The sequence below is a fragment of the Chiloscyllium plagiosum genome, chromosome 12 (genome assembly GCF_004010195.1).
Source record: "Chiloscyllium plagiosum isolate BGI_BamShark_2017 chromosome 12, ASM401019v2, whole genome shotgun sequence".
Lineage (NCBI taxonomy): Eukaryota > Metazoa > Chordata > Chondrichthyes > Orectolobiformes > Hemiscylliidae > Chiloscyllium > Chiloscyllium plagiosum.
The window spans coordinates 2,915,901-2,934,465 of record NC_057721.1 but is presented as its reverse complement, the minus strand read 5'-3'; the positions used below and the strand labels follow the sequence as shown (position 1 = coordinate 2,934,465).

Sequence of the window (18,565 nt, the reverse complement as noted above, 5' to 3'; positions counted from 1 at the left end):
CCCAGAGGTGTTCTCTGAAACATTCCGCAAGTAGACGGCCTGTCTCCCCAATGTAGAGGAGGCCAAATCAGGTGCAGCGGATGCAATAGATGGTGTGTGTGGAGGTGCAGGTGAATTTGTGACGGATATGGAAGGATCCCTTGGGGCCTTGGAGGGAAGTGAGAGGGGAGGTGTGGGCGCAAGTTCTGCATTTCTTGCGGTTGCAGGGGAAGGTCCATGAGTGGAGGTTGGGCCGGTTGGGGGTGTGGACCTGATGAGGGCGTCACGGCAGGAGTGGTCCTTCTGGAATGCTGATGGGGGAGGGGAGGGATATATATGCTTGGTGTTGGAGTCTGGAGGTGGCGGAAATGATGAAGGATGATCCGATGTGTCTGGAGGTTGGTGGGGTGGTAGTTGAGGACCAGTGGGGTTCTGTCCTGGTGGCGATTGGAGGAATGGGGTTCAAGGGCGGAGGAGTGGGAAGTGGAGGAGATGCGGTAGAGAGCATTGTCAACCACGTCTGAGGGGAAATTGCGGTCTTTGAAGAAGGAGGCCATCTGGGTTGTTCGGTATTGGAATTGGTCCTCTTCCGCAGCTACATTGGCACCACGCCCCATCTTTTCCTCCGCTACATCAATGACTGTATCAGCGCTACCTCGTGAATAAAAAGGGTTGAGAGAGATATGAGCCAAATGCTGGCAAATGGAACTAGATTAATTTATGATATCTGGTCGGCATGGACAAATTTGACCGAAGAATCCAACATTGATCAGTTTTGACTTGTACTCTCTGGTGTTTATAAGAATGAGATGATATCTAATTGAGGGACAAAAGATGCTAAAGGGAGGTGATGATGGGGGGGGAAATTGACAAAGTAGTTGGTAGAGGATATTATCTCTTGTGGGGCAATGTAGAACTAAAGGTAATCATTTCAGGATTAGAGAGGTGGGACAGATCGAAAACAGAGGTGAGCAGGAACAATTTCTCTCAAAAGGGGTGTGGATGTGAATCTGTGGGAAAATCACCTCCTCCCCCAACCTTCCCCACCGATTGTGGTGGATGTTGAGGTGTTGAATGAATTAAAGGTGGAGACAGGCAGATTGTTTTAAAAATCAGTGACAGGTTAAAGGGAGCTGGGGCAGGAAAGTGAAGTTGAGGCAGAGGTGGGATCAGCCACAATTGTATGGAATGGGAGAACAGACTCCTGAGGGGCTGAATGGCTTCCTCCTGCTCTTTTATGATGGGAGGAAGGAGCAAATTCCAAAAGCTGCAGGAAACAGGCCACACATGGTGTTAACCTCCCTTTGATTGCTTATGTTTCAGGCTGTCAACTAACACAATGGCAGAGAGGACAAATATTCTTTGGCATCTGAGACATGGTTTCGACTTTCAACTAGATCCTGTCCTATCTGTAAGCTTTTAACATTTGAAAGCTTATGATACATATAGCTTTGCCGCCCTCTAATCGAGAACGTACGCGTTTATGAAAATGTGCACTTTACTTTTGAAATGTCACTTCCGATTGCTTGAGATTTCAATATCAAACGAAGAGCTTTCTGTATGCAATAAAATCCGGAACTAAATAAAATCCATCCACCTCCCCTGATTTCAGATTTCAAAGACAATTCCACACCCTGAAATTCCCAGACACGTATGTTGGCAAAGGTCAAGTCAGCAGCTTGTGCTTTTCGTAATACAAGTAAATGTTTCTTACCTTGCATTGTGTCTCCTCTGGGATTTGGCTGCAAGATAGGAAGTTGGTAGCAGGGTTAGTGCAAATGTGAAATAACACACTCTTCAATTCTGAAGAAACCTTCCCACCCAGAGGTCGGTGGTGTATCTGGAAGTCTCTGCCTGTAAGGGCTGGGAGAAGTAGAAACCCTCATCATATTGAAAAAGGATTTCGATATGAACGTGTGATTCCAAGGCCATGGGCCAAGTGTTGGGTAATAGGATTAGCAAATAATGAGGTGGTTGTCTTTGACCAGCACAGATTTGATGGGTTGAAGGGCCTTTTGCAGTGCTCTGAATCTCACTGACTCTGAGCAAGAGATGGTGAATTTCTGAAGGATGATTCTGCCCACAAATGTCCTTAGATTTGATTAGATTGCCTACAACAAGGCCATTCGGTCCAACCAGTCCACACCGACCCTCCGAAGATCAATCCACCCATACCCATCTCCCTCTGACTAATGCACCTGAGACTAAGGGCTGTTTAGCATGGCCAATCCACCTGACCTGCACATCTTTGGGTTGTGGGAGGAAACCCACGCAGACACGGGGAGAACATGCAAACTCCACACAGACGGTTGCCGGAGGTGAGAATTGAACCCAGGACCCTGGTGCTGTGAGACAGCAGCGCTAACCAACTGAGCCACCATGCTGTCCTTTTTCTAAAAGTTGCCCCTCAGGTTCCCTTTTATTCTTACCCCTTTAACTTTAGAATCCTTCGGCGTTTGCGATTCTTCATGGTCAGTTTAATATAAAGGAGTCCATTTGAAATCACATTATAGAGAGTTAGAAAGTCTGAGAGTCACAGAGGGTAATAGAGTCATAGAGAGTGACTGAGAGTCATAGAGAGAGATGGAGAGAGATACAGCAGAATAACAGTCAGAGAAAGCCCTAGAGAGTTATAGAGAGTAATGAAGTATCATAAAGTGATGGAGGATGATAGAGAGTGATTAAGAATGATAGAGAAAGTCATAGAGTGTGATATAGTGTCATAGAGAGTCATACAAATAGTGGTAGGGAGTGATAGATAGAGAGATAGAGTCATAGAGAATTATTTAGTAACAGTGAATTATAAAGACATAGAGAGTTATTGAAAGTGATAGAAAGTCACAGTTAAAGAGTGATAGAGAGATTTTCATAGATACTGAAGCAGTTTCATAGAGACATACAGAGCTACACAGAGAGATAGAGAGAAACAGAGTCATGGAGAGACATATAGAGTCATACAGAGACGGGAGAGATACAGAGAGTCATAGAGAGACATGGCTTCATAAAGTAATGTCAACTCTGTGCTGATCAAAATCAGCCACCTCACTGTTCTCTAATCCCATTTTCTCAGTCCTTGGCCCCAGAGCCATTGCAAGTGCACATCTAAACACTTCTTCAGTGTGTAAGGGTTTCTGCCTCTTCCACCCTTCCAGGCAGTGAATTCCAGATTTCTCGCCACCCTCTGGATGAAAACGTTTTTCCTGAACCTCCTGCCCTTGCCTTCAATCTATGCTCCCCCATCCCCCCAACCCTGGCCATTGATCAAAGAGAAGTTTCTTCAGGCCCACCCTTTCCTATGCCACTCATTACTTCATACATTTCAATCATGTCACCCTGTCAATCTCTTCTCCTCTAAGAGACTGTCCAACTTCTCTCTGTCACTGAAACTCTCCAGTGCCCAAGGTAACATCATCCCTCTACACCTTCTCCCAGTGTTATTACATCCTTTTGGATTTCTTTTCTAAAAATATAATGAGTACAAAAGCAGCTGGACTGCATTCAGAATGTATAAACCCTTAAAAATGTCAACATTATCTGGACAGTTCAACGTCATGGAAGGAATTAATGCCATCTGTGTAGGGGCCACTGCTGTTTGTCATTTTTATAAATGACTTAGATGAGGCCGTAGAAGGATGGGTTAGTAAATTTGCAGATGATACTAAGGTCGGTGGAGTTGTGGATAGTGCTAAAGGCTGTTGCATTCTACAGAGGGACATAGTTAAGCCGCAGAGCTTGGCTGAGAGGTGGCAAATGGAGGTCAATGCAGAAAAGTGTGAGGTGATTCACTTGGGAAGAACCAACAGGAATAAAGAATACTGGGCTAATGGTAAGATTCTTGGTAGTGTGGATGAGCAGAGAGACCTCAGTGTCCATGTACACAGATCCCTGAAAGTTGCCACCCAAGTTGATAGAAGGCATATGGAGTGTTAGCTTTTATTGGTACTGGGATTGAGTTTTGGAGCCATAAGGTCATGTTGCAGCTGTACAAGAAGGTTGAGATGTGACTTAATTGAGGTATATAAGATAATCAGAAGTTTAGATAGGGTGGACATTGAGAGCCTTTTTCCTCGGATGGTGATGGCTAGCATGAGGGGACATAGCTTTAAATTGAGGGGTGATAGATATAGGACAGATGTCAGAGGTAGTTTCTTTACTCAGACAGTAGTAGGGCATGGAACACACTGCCTGCAACAGTAGTAGACTCGCCAACTTTAATGGAATAGAGTAGGACAGATGGACTTCAGATTGGTTTTACAGATCGGTACAACATCGAGGGCCACAGAGCCTGTACTACGCTGTAATGCTCTGTGTTATGTCATGGGGAAACAGCTGATTGAAAAACTGGCTGAGTTTTGTCTGTACAGTCTGTTTTAACAGAATTTTGTTTTGTAGCAACTATGTTATTACTCACTTGGCATCTGTAATTAAATACATTCATTTCCACAACATCGTAGTGACTTAACAAACCTGCCCTGAATACTACAAGGATTTCAGGAGGATGCTATGTTCCCATGTGTTTTCCATGAGGAATGCCTTAGTAGCACAGTAATGTTGTTTGGCAATGTTATTAATTGCAATGATTGTGCTCAGTAAAGTTGATCTTAGTATGATTGTACTCACCTCTCTTTTTGCAGATGTACCACAGCATTGCGATTACAATGAGGATCAACACAACTCCTCCTACAACCATGCCAACTTGTGCCCAGACATTCCTGAACACTAATAGCATTGAGAAAATGCATCGTTAATGAAATAACAGGACACCAGCTAGGCAATGTTAGCACATTGTATTGCAAGAGACAGAGCTATAAATTAAATTTGAAATTGTTGATTACATCTGGCAGTCACTGTCAAATAACAATCTTCTTACAATTGCCTCATGTGATGTTGGATGTTTATTAACTTATCCCGAGTTGCCCTGTTGAGAAGGTGGTGGTAAGCTGCCTTCTTGAATGTCCACATGCTATGAGGAGGGAATTTCAGGATTTTGACCCAGTGACACTGAAGGAACAGCTGAGATATTTCCAAGTCAGGATGGCGTATGGTTAGGAGGGGAACCTGCAGGGGGGTGATGTTCCAATATATCTGCTGCTGTTGTCCTTCTAGATGGAAGTAGTTGTGGGTTTGCAAGGTGTTGTCTGGGGATCTTTGGTGAATTTCTGCAGTGCATCTTGTAGATGGTAAACCCTGCTGATACTCAGTGTCAGTGGTGGAGGGTATGGATGTTTATGGATGTGGTGACAATCGAGCAGGAGCTGCTTTGTGCTGGATGGTGTGGAGTTCGAGTATTGTTGGGACTGCACTCGTCCAGGAAAGTGGGGAATATTCCATGTCTTGTCGATGACGGACAGGCTTTGGTGGGGAGTCAGAAGGTGAGTTACTTACTGCAGGATTCTCAGATTCTGACCTGCCCTTATAGCCAATGTACTTTGTAATGAGTCCAGTTGAGTTTCTGGTCAATAGTAACCCCCAGGATGTTGATTGTGAAGCAGTTTAGTCATGATAACACCATTGAATGTTCAAGGGGTGATGGCTATATTCTCTCTCAATGGTAACCCCAAGGATACTGATAGTGGGCAGATTCAGTGATGATAACACCTTTGAATGTGAAGGGATGAAGGCTAGATTCTCTTTTATTAGAGATGTTACTTGGTAATTGTCAGGCCAAGCCTGGAGATTGTTCAGATCTTGTTGCATTTATATATGGACTGCTTCAGTATCTGAGGAGTCACGAATGCTGCTGAATATTGTGTAATCATCAGCAAACATCCCCACCTCTGACCTTATGACAGAGGGAAGGTCATTGATGAAGCAGCTGAAGATGGTTCGGCCTAGGACACTACTCTGAGGAACTCAGAGTCATAGAGTGATGGAGTCATACAGCATAGAAACAGACCCTTCGGTCCAACCAGTCCATACCAATCACAATCCCAACCTAAACTAGTCCCCTCTGCCTGCTCCTGGCCCATATCCCTCCAAACCTTTCCTATTCATGTATCCATCCAAAATGTCTTTTAAACATTGTAATTGTACCCGCATCCACCACTTCCTCACAAAGTTCATTTCACATGCAATCCACGCTCTGTGTAAAAAATTTACATCTTTTGTTTTCTTAAATTTCTTTCCTTAAACATGTGCCCTCTAGTCTTGAAATTCATTCATACAATCCCTACATTGTGGAAACAGGCCTATTAGCCCAATGAGTCCACACTGGCCCTCCAAAGAGTAAACCAAAATCCATTCCATTACCCTAGTACTCTACATTTTCCCTGACTAACACACAGAACCTACACATCCCTGAACACTATGTGCAAATTAGCATGGCCAATCCACCAAACCTGCACGTCTTTGGACTGTGGGAAGAAACCGGAGCACTCAGAAGAAACACCTGCAGACACCGGGAAAATGTGCAAACTCCACACAGACAGTTGCTCGCATTTGAAATTGAACACGCGACCCTGGCGCTGTGAGGCAACAGTGTTAACGACTGAGCCATCTTGGGGAAAAGACAACTACCATCAAGTCTATACCTCACACTACTTTATAAGCTTCTGTCAGGTTATCTCTCAATGCCCTATGTTCCAGTGATAAAGTCCAAGCCTATCCAGACTCTCTTTACGACTCAAACCTTCCATGTCCAGTAACAGCCTGGTAAATCTCATCTGAACTCTTTCCAGCTTCATAATATCCTTCCTATAACTTGGCAATCAGAACTGGACACAGTATTCCAGAAGAGGCCTCACCAATGTCCTGAACAACATAACATACTGCTCCTCGGATGCTGCCTGAACTGCTGTGCTCTTCCAGCACCACTAATCCAGAATCTGGTTTCCAGCATCTGCAGTCATTGTTTTTACCTAACATAATGTCCCAACTCCTACACTCGAAGGACTAAGCAATGAAGGCAAGCATGCCAAATGCTTTTTTTAACCATCCTGTCTGTATGTGACACAAACTTTAAAAAATTATGCACCTGAACCCCTGCGTTCCCCTGTTCTACAACGTAGATGTTGTGAAACTTGAAAGGGTTCAGAAAAGATTTACAAGGATGTTGTGAGTTTTGGAGGATTTGAGCTATAGGGAGAGGCTGAACAGGCTGGGGCTGTTTTCCTTGGAGAGTCAGAGGCTGAGGGGTGACCTTATAGAGGTTTACAAAATTATGAGGATTGGGTTGGGATATCTAGTCGGCATGGACGGGTTGGACCGAAGGGTCTGTTTCCATGCTGTACATCTCTATGACTCTCTGACTCTATAACCCCAGGCCCTACCATTAATTGTCTAACCCTACGCTTATTCATTGGAGCAAAATGCAAGACCTTGAGATTGAGGGGGGACCTGATTGAGGTTTACAAAATCATAAAGAGTGTAGACAGGGTGGATAGAGACAAGTTTTTTCCCAGGGTGAAGGATTCAATAATGCGAGGTCATGCTTTCAAGGTGAGAGATGGAAAGTTTAAGGGGAATACACGCAGCAAGTACTTCACACAGAAGTTGGTGGGTGTTTGGAATGCGTTGCCAGCAGAGGTGATACAGGCAGGCATGGTAGATTCATTTAAGATGCCTCTGGACACTTGCATGAGTAGGTGGGGAGCAGAGGGATACAAATGCTTAGGAATTGACTGACAGGTTTAGACAGTACATTTGGATCGGCTCAGGCTTGGAGGGCCGAAGGGCCTGTTCCTGGGCTGTAAAGTTTCTTTGTTCGTTGTTCTTTATCCAGATTGAACTCCATCTGCTACTTTTCATCCAGTGACCTTCTTGTCAGAAGGAATGACAGGCCTCCAACTACAACAACCATCTTCCCTGTGGGTCAGGTATGGGGCGATGGTTGCATTTGAGGGAGGTATATAACAACAGTTAATGCAGTAAATCGTTCTGAGGAAGAGATAGAATACACTTGACTAAACATTGTATCCATGAAGACTAGGGAGAGACAGAAAAAGGAACCTGATTAGCGACAGATCCGACATTGATTTGAGAAGCTAGTTGAATGGGCTATTCCTGCACTGACATCATAAATGCACTTGGTCATCTGCAATCTCTTAGTTTTGGAAACACATAAGGTCATAGACAGTGCAGTTAAGTAGAGGCTAAAGCAGAGGATGGATGTGGATTCTTTCATTTGTCTGCAAAGGATAAGAAAAGGGTGAGACACAAAACAAAATTGTTTCGCTTCGAAATAATCCTTGCATTTTTGACATGTTCAGTTTACCTGCTGCTCCTGGGGACTGATTTTCCAAGGAGTGATCTGAAAATGAAAAAAGATTAAAATTAAAAACCATTTCGGACTGAATAAGATATGGAGTGTTGTGCAAGTTGGGGGAAGTGAGGATAAAGCCTTTTCACTCAATGAGTAGTCAGGACATGGAAAGTGCCGACTGGAAATCTGGTGGAAGCAAGTTCAATGGAGAGGTACATTGAGTGGGAATTTGGATAGAAAGGAATATAAGGGAGTAAAGACAGGAGATTGGCACTAAGGGGTTAGAACTGAGTTAGGAATGATAGGCTGAATTGTTTCCCTCTGTGCCAGAGCTCACTTATGTGTAAAAGAGCCGCAGATACATGGGAACACCACTTCCTGCAAATTTCACTCTGAGCTGCTCACCATGTGCACCACCACTGTTGATCCTCAGTGGGTAAAAGAGCAAGGAACAGCGACACCCCAGGGACTGAGCAGCTATGTCCCATCCGTAAAAAACTGACCCCAAGATTCCAATTTGTGTGCTCCTTCAACAACCCACCTCATGTCAACCAACCCCCCCACCCTTCCCAATCCTTCACCTCCCTCCCAACATTTCAGTCTTGGAGTCTTGGGTTCTTGAGAAGCTCAGAGCAAGCTGGAAGAACAAATCCTGGTCATCCTTCTAGAGAAAAGATGATGTTAAACTTCAGAGGGCTCAGAAATTGTTTACAAAAGTGTTGCATTTGAGCTATCGAGACAGCCTGAATAAATTGTGGTTTTATTCTCTGCAGTGTTGGAGACTGAGGAGTGGCCTTATAGGGGTTTATAAATTCATAAGGGGCATAGATAGATTGAATGGCCAAGGTCTTTTTTCTAGGGTGAGGAAGTACAAAACTAGAGGGCATAGGTTTAAGATGAGAGGAGAAAATTTGAAAGAGACCTGAGGGTTAACTTCTCCATGCAGAGGGTGCTACGTGTATGGAATGAGCTGCCAGAGGAAGTGGTGGAGGCTGGTACAATTGCAACAGTTAAATGGATGGGGACATGAAGGGGTTAGGGGGATAAGGGCCAAATGCCAGCAAATGGGACTAGATCAGATTGGAATGCCTGGTCACCATGGACAGGTTGAATTGAAGGGTCTGCTTCCATGCTGTATGACTCTATAAGTCTTGACTTTAAAACAGCATCTTACCTTTTGCTTGGGGACACATACCCCAGTCCCTGACATGACATGAACTATTTTTAGCACAACTAATCCACTCTCTGATCCGCTCAGAAACTCATGAACACATATTCAGCCTCTCTTCTGTCCTGGCTTCCTATCTTCATGTCTGTCCATCCCTTTCATCTCTCTGTCTCTGAGCTCTATCTCCACTTATCTGTGGTCAGGTGGCCAGCAGCAGAAATGGCTACCAGACTAGTTAGGGGCTGCAATTGTGCATGCTGGGAATTTTCAATACAGACCTCCTTTAAAATTGCAGCAAAAAAGTGGTTGTGACTGTAGTTTCCTGTGTTGATGAAATAAGGTAAGTGTCATTGTGTCTCTAAACATACTGGCACCACTATTATCTTAGAAGGAATATGGAATGTGTTTAAGGCTTGGCATAAGCATTTGAAAGACGTTTACTAGTAAATTCCATTGGCTGGGATTGAACAATGTAATCAGGATTTGATCAATTCATTGGCTGGGTGCCGGAGGAAAAAATAGAACATAGAACATTACAGGACAGTGCAGCCTCTTCGGCCCTCGATGTTGAGCTGATCTGTGAAACCAATCTGAAGACCATCTAACTTACACTATTCCATTCTCATCCATATTTCTATCCAATGACCATTTAAATGCCCTTAAAATTGGTGAGACTACTACTGTTGCAGGCAGTGCATTCCACGTCCATACGACTCTGAGTAAAGAAACTACCTCTGACATCTGCCCTATATCTATCACCCCTCAATTTAAAACTATGTCCTCTCGTGCTAGCCGTCACCATCTATGGAAAAAGGCTGTCACTGTCCAACCTATCTCACCCTCAGATTATCTGATATGTCTCAATTAAGTCGTCTCTCACTCTTCTTCTCTCTAATGAAAACAGCCTCAAGTCTCTCAGCCTTTCCTCATAAGACCTTCCCTCCAAACCAGGCAACATCCGAGTAAATCTCCTCTGAACCCTTTCCAAAAGCTTCCACATCCTTCCTGTAATGCAGTGACCAGAACTGTACGCAATACTCCAGGTGTGGCCGCACCAGAGTTTTGTACAGCTGCAGCATGACCTCATGGCTCCGAAACTCAATCCCTCTACCAATAAAAGCTAACACACCATACGCCTTCTTAGCAACCTTATCAACCTTTCATGAACACTGAGATCTCTCTGCTCATCTACACTACTAAGGATCTTACCATTAGCCCACTGCTCTGCATTCCTGTTGTTCCTTTCAGAGTGAATCACCTCACACTTTCCTGCATTAAACCCCATTTGCCAACTCTCAGTCCAGCCCTGCAATTTATCTATGTTTCTCTCTAACCTATAACATCCTTCGTCACTATCCACAGCTCTACCGACTGAAGTGTCACCTGCAAATTTACTAACCCATCCTTCTACACCCTCATCCAGGTCGTTTATAAAAATGACAAACACCAGTGGACCCCAAAACAGATTCTTGCAGTACCCCACTAGTAACTGAACTCCAGGAAGAATATTTCCCATCACCCACCACACTCTGTCCACTTTTAGCTAGCCAATTTCTGATCCAAACCGCTAAATCACCCTCAATCCCATGCCTCTGTGTTGTCTGCAATTGCCTACCATGGGGAACCTTCTCTTACTGAAATCCATATACACCACATCAACCGCTTTATCCTCATCCTCCTGTTTGGTCACCTTCTCAAAGAACTCAACAAGGTTAGTGAAGCACAACCTACCCTTCACAAAACCGTGTTGACTATCCCTAATCAACTTATTCCTCTCTGGATGATTATCAATCTAATCTCTTATAACCTTTTCCAACACTTTACCCACAACCCAAGTAAGTCTCACTGGTCTATAATTACCAGGGTTGTCTCTACTCCCCTTCTTGAACAAGGGGACAACATTTGCTATCCTCCAGCCTTCTGGAACTATTCCTGTAGACAATGATGACATAAAGATCAAAGCCAAAGGCTCTACAATCTCCTCGCTGGCTTCCCAGAGAATCCGAAGATAAACCCCATCTGGCCCAGGAGACATATCGATTTTCACATTTTCCAGAATTGTTAACACCTCCTCCTTATGAACCTCAATCCCATCTAGTCTAGTAGCCTGTATCTCAGTATTCTCCTCGACGATATTGTCTTTTTCCAGTGAGAATACTGATGAAAAGTATTCATTTAGCACCTCCCCTATTTCCTCTGACTACACCCACAACGTCCCACTGTCTTTGATTGCCCCAAATCTTTCTCGAGTCATTCCTTCATTCCTGACCTACCTGTAAAAAAGCTTTAGGGTTTTCCTTGATCCTACCTGTCCACAACTTCTCATGTCCCCTCCTGGCTCTTCTTAGCTCTCTCTTTAGGTCTTTCCTGGCTAACTTGTAACTCTCAAGCGCCCTAACTGAGCCTTCATGTCTCATCCTAACATAAGCCTTCCCCTTCCTCGTAACAAGTGATTCAACTTCTTTAGTAAACTACGGCTCCCTTGCTCGACCACTTCCTCCCTGTCTGACAGGTACATACTTATCAAGGACATGCAGTAGCTGTTCCTTGAATAAGCTCCACATTTCAATTGTGTCCATATCCTGCAGTTTCCTTTCCCATCCTGTGTATCCTAAATCTTGCCTAATCGCATCATAATTGCCTTTCCCCCCGCTGTAACTCTTGCCCTGTGGTATATACCTATTCCTTTCCATCGCTAAAGTAAACATAACCGAATTGTGATCACTATCACCAAAGTGCTCACCTACCTCCAAATCTAACACCTGGCTAGGTTCATTACCCAGTACCAAACCCAATGTGGCCTCACCCCTTGTTGACCTGTCTACATAGTGTGTCAGGAAACCCTCCTGCACACATTGGACAAACACTGACTCATCTAAAGTACTCAAACTACAGTATTCTCAGGCAATATTTGGGAAGTTAAAGTCCCCCATGACAACTACCCTGTCACTCTCGCTCCTATCGAGAATCATATTTGCTATCCTTTCCTCTACATCTCTAGAACTATTTGGAGGCCTGTGGAAAACTCCTTATAGGAAAGGAACATATTTTCAGAGTAAAAGGATTTTTCAGAAGAAGCCAGACCACATCTGAGAAGCTTGAAGTTACTTTCAAAGAGAACAAAGAAGATGAGATGAGACCGAGCCAGAGAACAAAGCTGGCCAGTCCGCTCGAACCAGGAATGTATTCGATTCACGTCAAACTTATCAAGTTGAAGATAGAGTTAGGGATAAATGGTGGTTAAATCAGTAATGCGAAGTTAAATGTGGTGAATTAAAGTCGAAGTTGTTCAATGAAGTGTGAAGTAAATGTTGCAATGAATCTATGCTTTATACTAAGTGTTGGTACTTAAAGAGTTAAATAAACTAAGATCTGATTTGGTTCCCAACCTTGTATATATCACAAAAAAGAATACCTGGAAAAAAGTATCCCTTTGCAGGCAACATCTCCAAACAACAGGGGCTGTTTACTTTGGAGTAGAGAAGGTTGAGGGGTGACTTGATCCAGGTGTAAAAGATTAGAGGAAGGTGCTATGTGTTTGGAATGAGCTGCCAGAGGAAGTGGTGGAGGCTGGTACAATTGCAACATTTAAGAGGCATTTGGATGAGTATATGAATGGGAAGGGTTTGGAGGGATATGGGCCGGGTGCTGGCAGGTGGGACTAGATTGGGTTGGGATATCTGGTCGGCATGGACGGGTTGGACTGAAGGGTCTGTTTCCATGCTGTACATTTCTATGACTCTATGACTCTATTATGAGGGGCATTGACAGGCTGAAGAGGAAGCAGCTGTTCCCCTTTCACACAGAGGTCAAAAATAAAGGGAACATCATTTTAAAGTGGAAGGCAGGAAATTTACAGTGGAATTTGGGGTAAACTACCCAGAGTGTGGCAGGGGTCAGGAATGTACTGCCTGGGAGGGTAGTTGAGTTGGGCAACCTCATGACCTTCGACGAGCACTGGAAGTGTTGGAAGTAATTCAGGAAAGGAGCTTTAATAGAGATGGGCCAACACACAATATCCAGGCTGAAATGTGCTTCAGGATTCTCTCTCTAGACTTGAGCTGGGAGTGGGGAGGTGGGCTGGTTATATTCCTGTCTGGACTTCCCAAAGTTTAGATTGGGAACTGGTATTTCGTATAAGTGTGGACTTCTGATCTGTGGGCTAATTATCTATCGGAGGACACTACCGTGGATTGTTATCCGGACTGGAGTGCTGAGTCTGGAATCCTTCCAAACATTGGACTCCTTTCTCCTGTAGAAGCATCGATAGTCCCCTTGATGTTGAACTGTGAGGTTGACCAGCTCAAAGGACGCCGTGTCTTCTCTGCTGGGAACAGTCTGCTGGTCCATGTACGCACTCACACCGTCTCGCACCAAGTAGATTGTGCTGCCTGAATAAGAGCCTGGTGTTCGGCACTCCATCCGGGCAGAATCACCTTTCTCAAAGACGCCATTGTGGGAATGCAGCACGATGATCGGTGGCGGCAGTTCACGCTGACCTTCGGAGGGAGGGAAAGTGGGACAACAGGTCAGCTTACAAGAACAGCTTCACACACTCAGTCTTGGTGTGAGAGAAATCAGCAGAGCCGTCAATTCGCTAACGGCGCTGGCACAATTCTCATGTTCGCTGAAGTTATGTGAAGGACTTTCTGTCCCTATGTCTCCCTAAACCCGCACTCAGTCTTGTTTCCCTCTGTAGTGAGGGAAGTATGGCAGCTTTGCCTTACTTAAGTGTGTGTATGTCTACATGGTATGGGTATGCACACATTACTGTCTCACAGAGATGCACAGTTATACACAAACTCATTTTCTCTCTCTCTCTCTCTCACACACACACATATTACTGTCTCACAGGGATACAAAGTTATACACAAATTCACTTTCTCTCTCTTTCACACACACACACATAAACTTGTCTGACAGGGAAAACACAAACTCACTTTCTTTCTCTCACACACACACACACAGACATTACTGTCTCACTGAGATACACAGTAATACATAAATTCACTTTCTCTCACACACACACACAAACTTGTCACACAGGGACGCATTCCTCCCGATGCCTTCCGGGTGCTCCGGTTCCCTCCCACAGCCCAGACATGTACAGTTTAGGTGGCTAAATTGCCCATAGTGTCCAGGGATGTGCAGGCGAGGTGGATTAGCCATGGGAAATGTAGGATTACAGGGATAGGCTGGATCTGGATGGAATGTTTTCAGAGGGTTATTGTGGATTTGATGGGCCAAATGGCCTGGTTCCATACAGTAGAGATTCTATACCAAATCAAGTTAATCATTTACTCACTCTGTCACATCCACACACACAGCCTTAATCTTTTGCTGAGGCAGAGGGAGATAAATTCTTGATTCCCAGGGGAAAGATTACTCAGGGGACATGCAGGAATGTTAAGTCGGGATCAAAATGAGATCAGCCATGATTTTATTGAATAAGGGCACAGGCCATCAAAGGGTTAACTGGCTGACCCTTGTCCTCTGTTCATATGGCTATCTTATCTTACAAATCAAGATGTTGCATTCTTCCTGAGGAAGCAGCCATTTGGAGGATAAATTGCCAAAGTTCCTCTTTGCCTGCTGAGCTGTTGTACTTGAAATGGTGACCCGTCAGTGATGTCACTCAAACTCACCCAGTTTCACACTATGCTCCAATGGAACTATACCGGATGTCAGATGATCATTGATTTGCATTAACAAGATAATAGGAATTGCTAACTAGATAGGGCAATCTACTCACCTTTACTTTTGACCATTTGTTGGATTAAATTAACCATTAAGCACCCCACCCATCCCATCCTCAGGTCCCTCAATCCCTCAGGATCAGTGTGTTTGTCGAATCGGAGAAAGTGAGGACTGCAGATGCTAGATATCAGAGTTGAGAGAGTGGTGCTGGAAAAGCACAGCCTGCTCCCTGGATGCTGCCTGACTGCTGTGTTTTTTCAGTACCACACTCTTGGCTCTGTTTGTAGAATAGGACAATGATTACCAAAGAGTCAACTGACTGGTCTTGATGAAACCAGAACCAGAATAAACTGTGCGCTCATGTCTGCACACACACACACGTGAACACACATATGCATGTACGTGGACACCCATCTACATGCACACGCACACACACATGCACACACACACACACACACACGGTACACATATGCACAAAGGCACATGTATGTACATACATACACACGCATACACACACGTACAAACATATGTATTGCTCACAAGACAAAGCTTTTCACTGTGCCTCAGTACACGTGACAATAAATTCAATTCAAAATTCAATTCAATTCATATGCGTGCATACACACACTCCCACATGCATCTACATACACACCCGCATTCATCTGCACACATTCGCAACGTATACACACACATACTCACACATTAACACCTAGGCATGTACATGCACGTACACACACACACCCATACAAACGCATTCGCATGCACATATGCAAATACACACACACGCACGCAAACAAAAGCCACATTTGAATTGAATTGTTCTCGTTCACATTTGGTGAAAGGTTTAGGTGAACCAGTTAACCATTTTATTTTCCATTAGAAATACATAAATGCTGAGAGGAAGTGTCCCCCTCACAGAAGTGCCTAGGAGCATTAAGCACAGTCACAGAATAAAGGGATGCCAATGGAAGACTGGGATGAGGACGAATTTTGTCTCTCAGTGGGTTGTGAGTCTTTGGAAATCCTTGCCACAGAGATTGATGTGCGCGGGTTGGGGGCCGCATTCCTGTGTATATTTAAGGCTGAGGCAGATAGATTCTTGAGCAGAAGTGAATCAAGGTATCCTGGGTTCAAACCCCAGCTGTTGCAGATGGTGGCATTTGGATGCAATAACACTGGAATTAACAATGACTGTTGTTGATTGTCGGAATAAAAGTGGTATCTGGGCCACAGATGTCCTTTAGGGGAGGGGAAACCTGCCATCTGGCTTACATGTGACTACAGACCCTGCAGCAATGTATTTGACCACCAAACTGCCCTCTGGGATAATTGCAGATGGGCAATAAATCCTGGTGATGTACACATCCCATTAAAAACATAGGGCAGGAAAGTGGGTGTGGGAATGATGGATCAGCCCACAGTCTAACTGAATGGTGAAGCAGGCTCAAGGAACTGTATGTCCGTATTTTCTAATGGTCTCGAATCACATATGACTAGACAGCACTAACCTGCATTCCTGATCATCTGAACTTGTAGACAGACTGCAAAGAGAGAGAAGATACAATATGCATGAACGGTTAGTGTACACAATCAAAATGACTTAGAATCATAAAATCACCGAACCATACAATATAATCCATCGAGTTGACATTGACAAGAGAGACACATGACCTGCACCCTAATCCCATTTACTAGCACTTGGCCCACATCGTCAAATGTTATGACATGCCAAATGCTCATTCAGGTAGCTTTAAAGCACTTGATTTGGTTTGATTTATTCTTGCCGCATGTACTGAGCTACAGTGAAAAGTGTTGTTTTGCATGCTAACTGGACAAATCACACTTTACATAAGTCCAGCAGGGGCAGAGAAAGGTCAACTCTAATATATGAGAATCTGCTCATAAGGCTGCTAACAGTGGGGAAGAAGCTGGTTTTGAAATTGTTGCTACGTGTTCTCAGCATTTGTGTCTTCTCCCCAACAGGAGAGGATCGGAGAGAGTATAACTGGGATGGGAGGGGGTCTTTGATTATGTTGGCTGTTTTCCAAAGTAGCGGGAACTATAGAGGGAGTTAATGGAAAGAAGGCTGGATTTTGTGACGGACTGGCCTGTGTTCATAACTCTCTGTAATTTCTTGCAATCTTGGGAAAAGCAGTTGACATACTAAGCTGTGATGCATCCAGATAGGATGCTTCCAATGGTGCAACTATGAAAATTGTTAAGAGTCATTCCAAGCAAGTTCCTTAATCTTCTGAGGAAGTGAAGGCATTGGTGTATTTTCTTGATTGTAGTGCTGACATAGATGGATCAGGGGAAATTATTGGTGATATTTTCCCTGAGCTACTTAAAGCTCTTCCAACTCTGCACCATATAAGGCAACTCACCTCTACCAACCTTCCAGGCAGACCACCCCCACCCTCTGGAATGAAAATTGTTTCTTCACATCCCCTCGAAATCTCCTGCCCCTCACCTTGAACCTTTGTCCTCTCATGACTGACCCTTCAGTTCAAGGAGTTCAGTAAGGCATTCAATAAGGTTCCCCCGGGAGACTGGCTAATAAGGTTAGATCTCATGGAATACAGGGAAAACTAGCCATTTGGATACAGAACTGATTCAAAGGTAGCAGACAGAGGATGGTGGTAGAGGGTTGCTTTTCAGACTGGAGGCCTGTGATCAGTAGTGTGTCTCAAGGATCAGTGCTGGGTCCACTGCTTTTTATAATTTATAAACATGATTTGGATGTGAACATAGGAGGTTTAATTGGAGGTCTAGTGAACATCGAACACAGTGAGGAATTCTCTGGGAAGCTAGAGAGGAGATGTTGGATTCTTTGGCCTTGATGTTTGAGTCATCATTGCCTACAGGTTTAGTGCCAGAGGACTGGAGGATCGCAAATGTTGTGCCCTTGTTCAAGAAGGGCATTAGCTATGACCCAGGGAATTATAGACCAGTGAGCCTTAGTCTGTTGTAGGAAAAGTTTTGGAAAGGATTATAAGAGATAGGATTTATAATCATCTAGCAAGCAACAATTTGATTGCAGATAGTCAGCATGGTTTCATCAAGGGCAGGTCGTGTCTCACAAACCTCATTGAGTTTTTTGAGAAGTTGACCAAGCATGTAGATAGGCCGTTTAGAGGGGATGCAATATTGGACGCTAGGTGTCAGATTTCTCAGTGTGGGTGCATTTCAGTGGTAGTGATCCCAACTCCCTGACCTTTATGATAGTAATGGAGAGAGATAGGAACAGACAGTATGGGAAAGTATCTAACTGGGGGAGGGGGAATTACAATGCTATTAGGCAGGAACTAGGGCACCTAAATTGGGAACAGATATTCTCAGGGAAATGCAACAACAGAAATGTGGAGGTTGTTTAGGAAGCATTTGCTGATGGTGCTGGACACTGAGGAAAGGAAGGGATGGTAGGGTGAAGGAACCTTGGGTGACAAGGGATGTTGGAACATCCAGTCAAAAGGAAGAAGGAGGCTTACTTAAGGTTGAGGAGGCAAGGATCAGACAAGGCT

General features: G+C 44.2%; 1 protein-coding gene across 2 annotated transcripts in view; it reads right to left on the bottom strand.

The window, feature by feature from the left end:
- LOC122554904 overlaps nt 1–18,565 on the bottom strand; it is a 67,610-nt gene that overhangs the window by 16,622 nt on the left and 32,423 nt on the right. For both annotated transcript variants that reach the window (XM_043700294.1, XM_043700293.1), the window contains 5 exons: nt 16,553–16,585; nt 13,535–13,846; nt 8,192–8,227; nt 4,600–4,698; nt 1,694–1,721 (listed from right to left, as the gene is read on the bottom strand). In XM_043700294.1, coding sequence (XP_043556229.1) covers nt 1,694–1,721; nt 4,600–4,698; nt 8,192–8,227; nt 13,535–13,846; nt 16,553–16,585 — 508 coding nt within the window. The remainder of the gene's footprint in view (nt 1–1,693; nt 1,722–4,599; nt 4,699–8,191; nt 8,228–13,534; nt 13,847–16,552; nt 16,586–18,565) is intronic.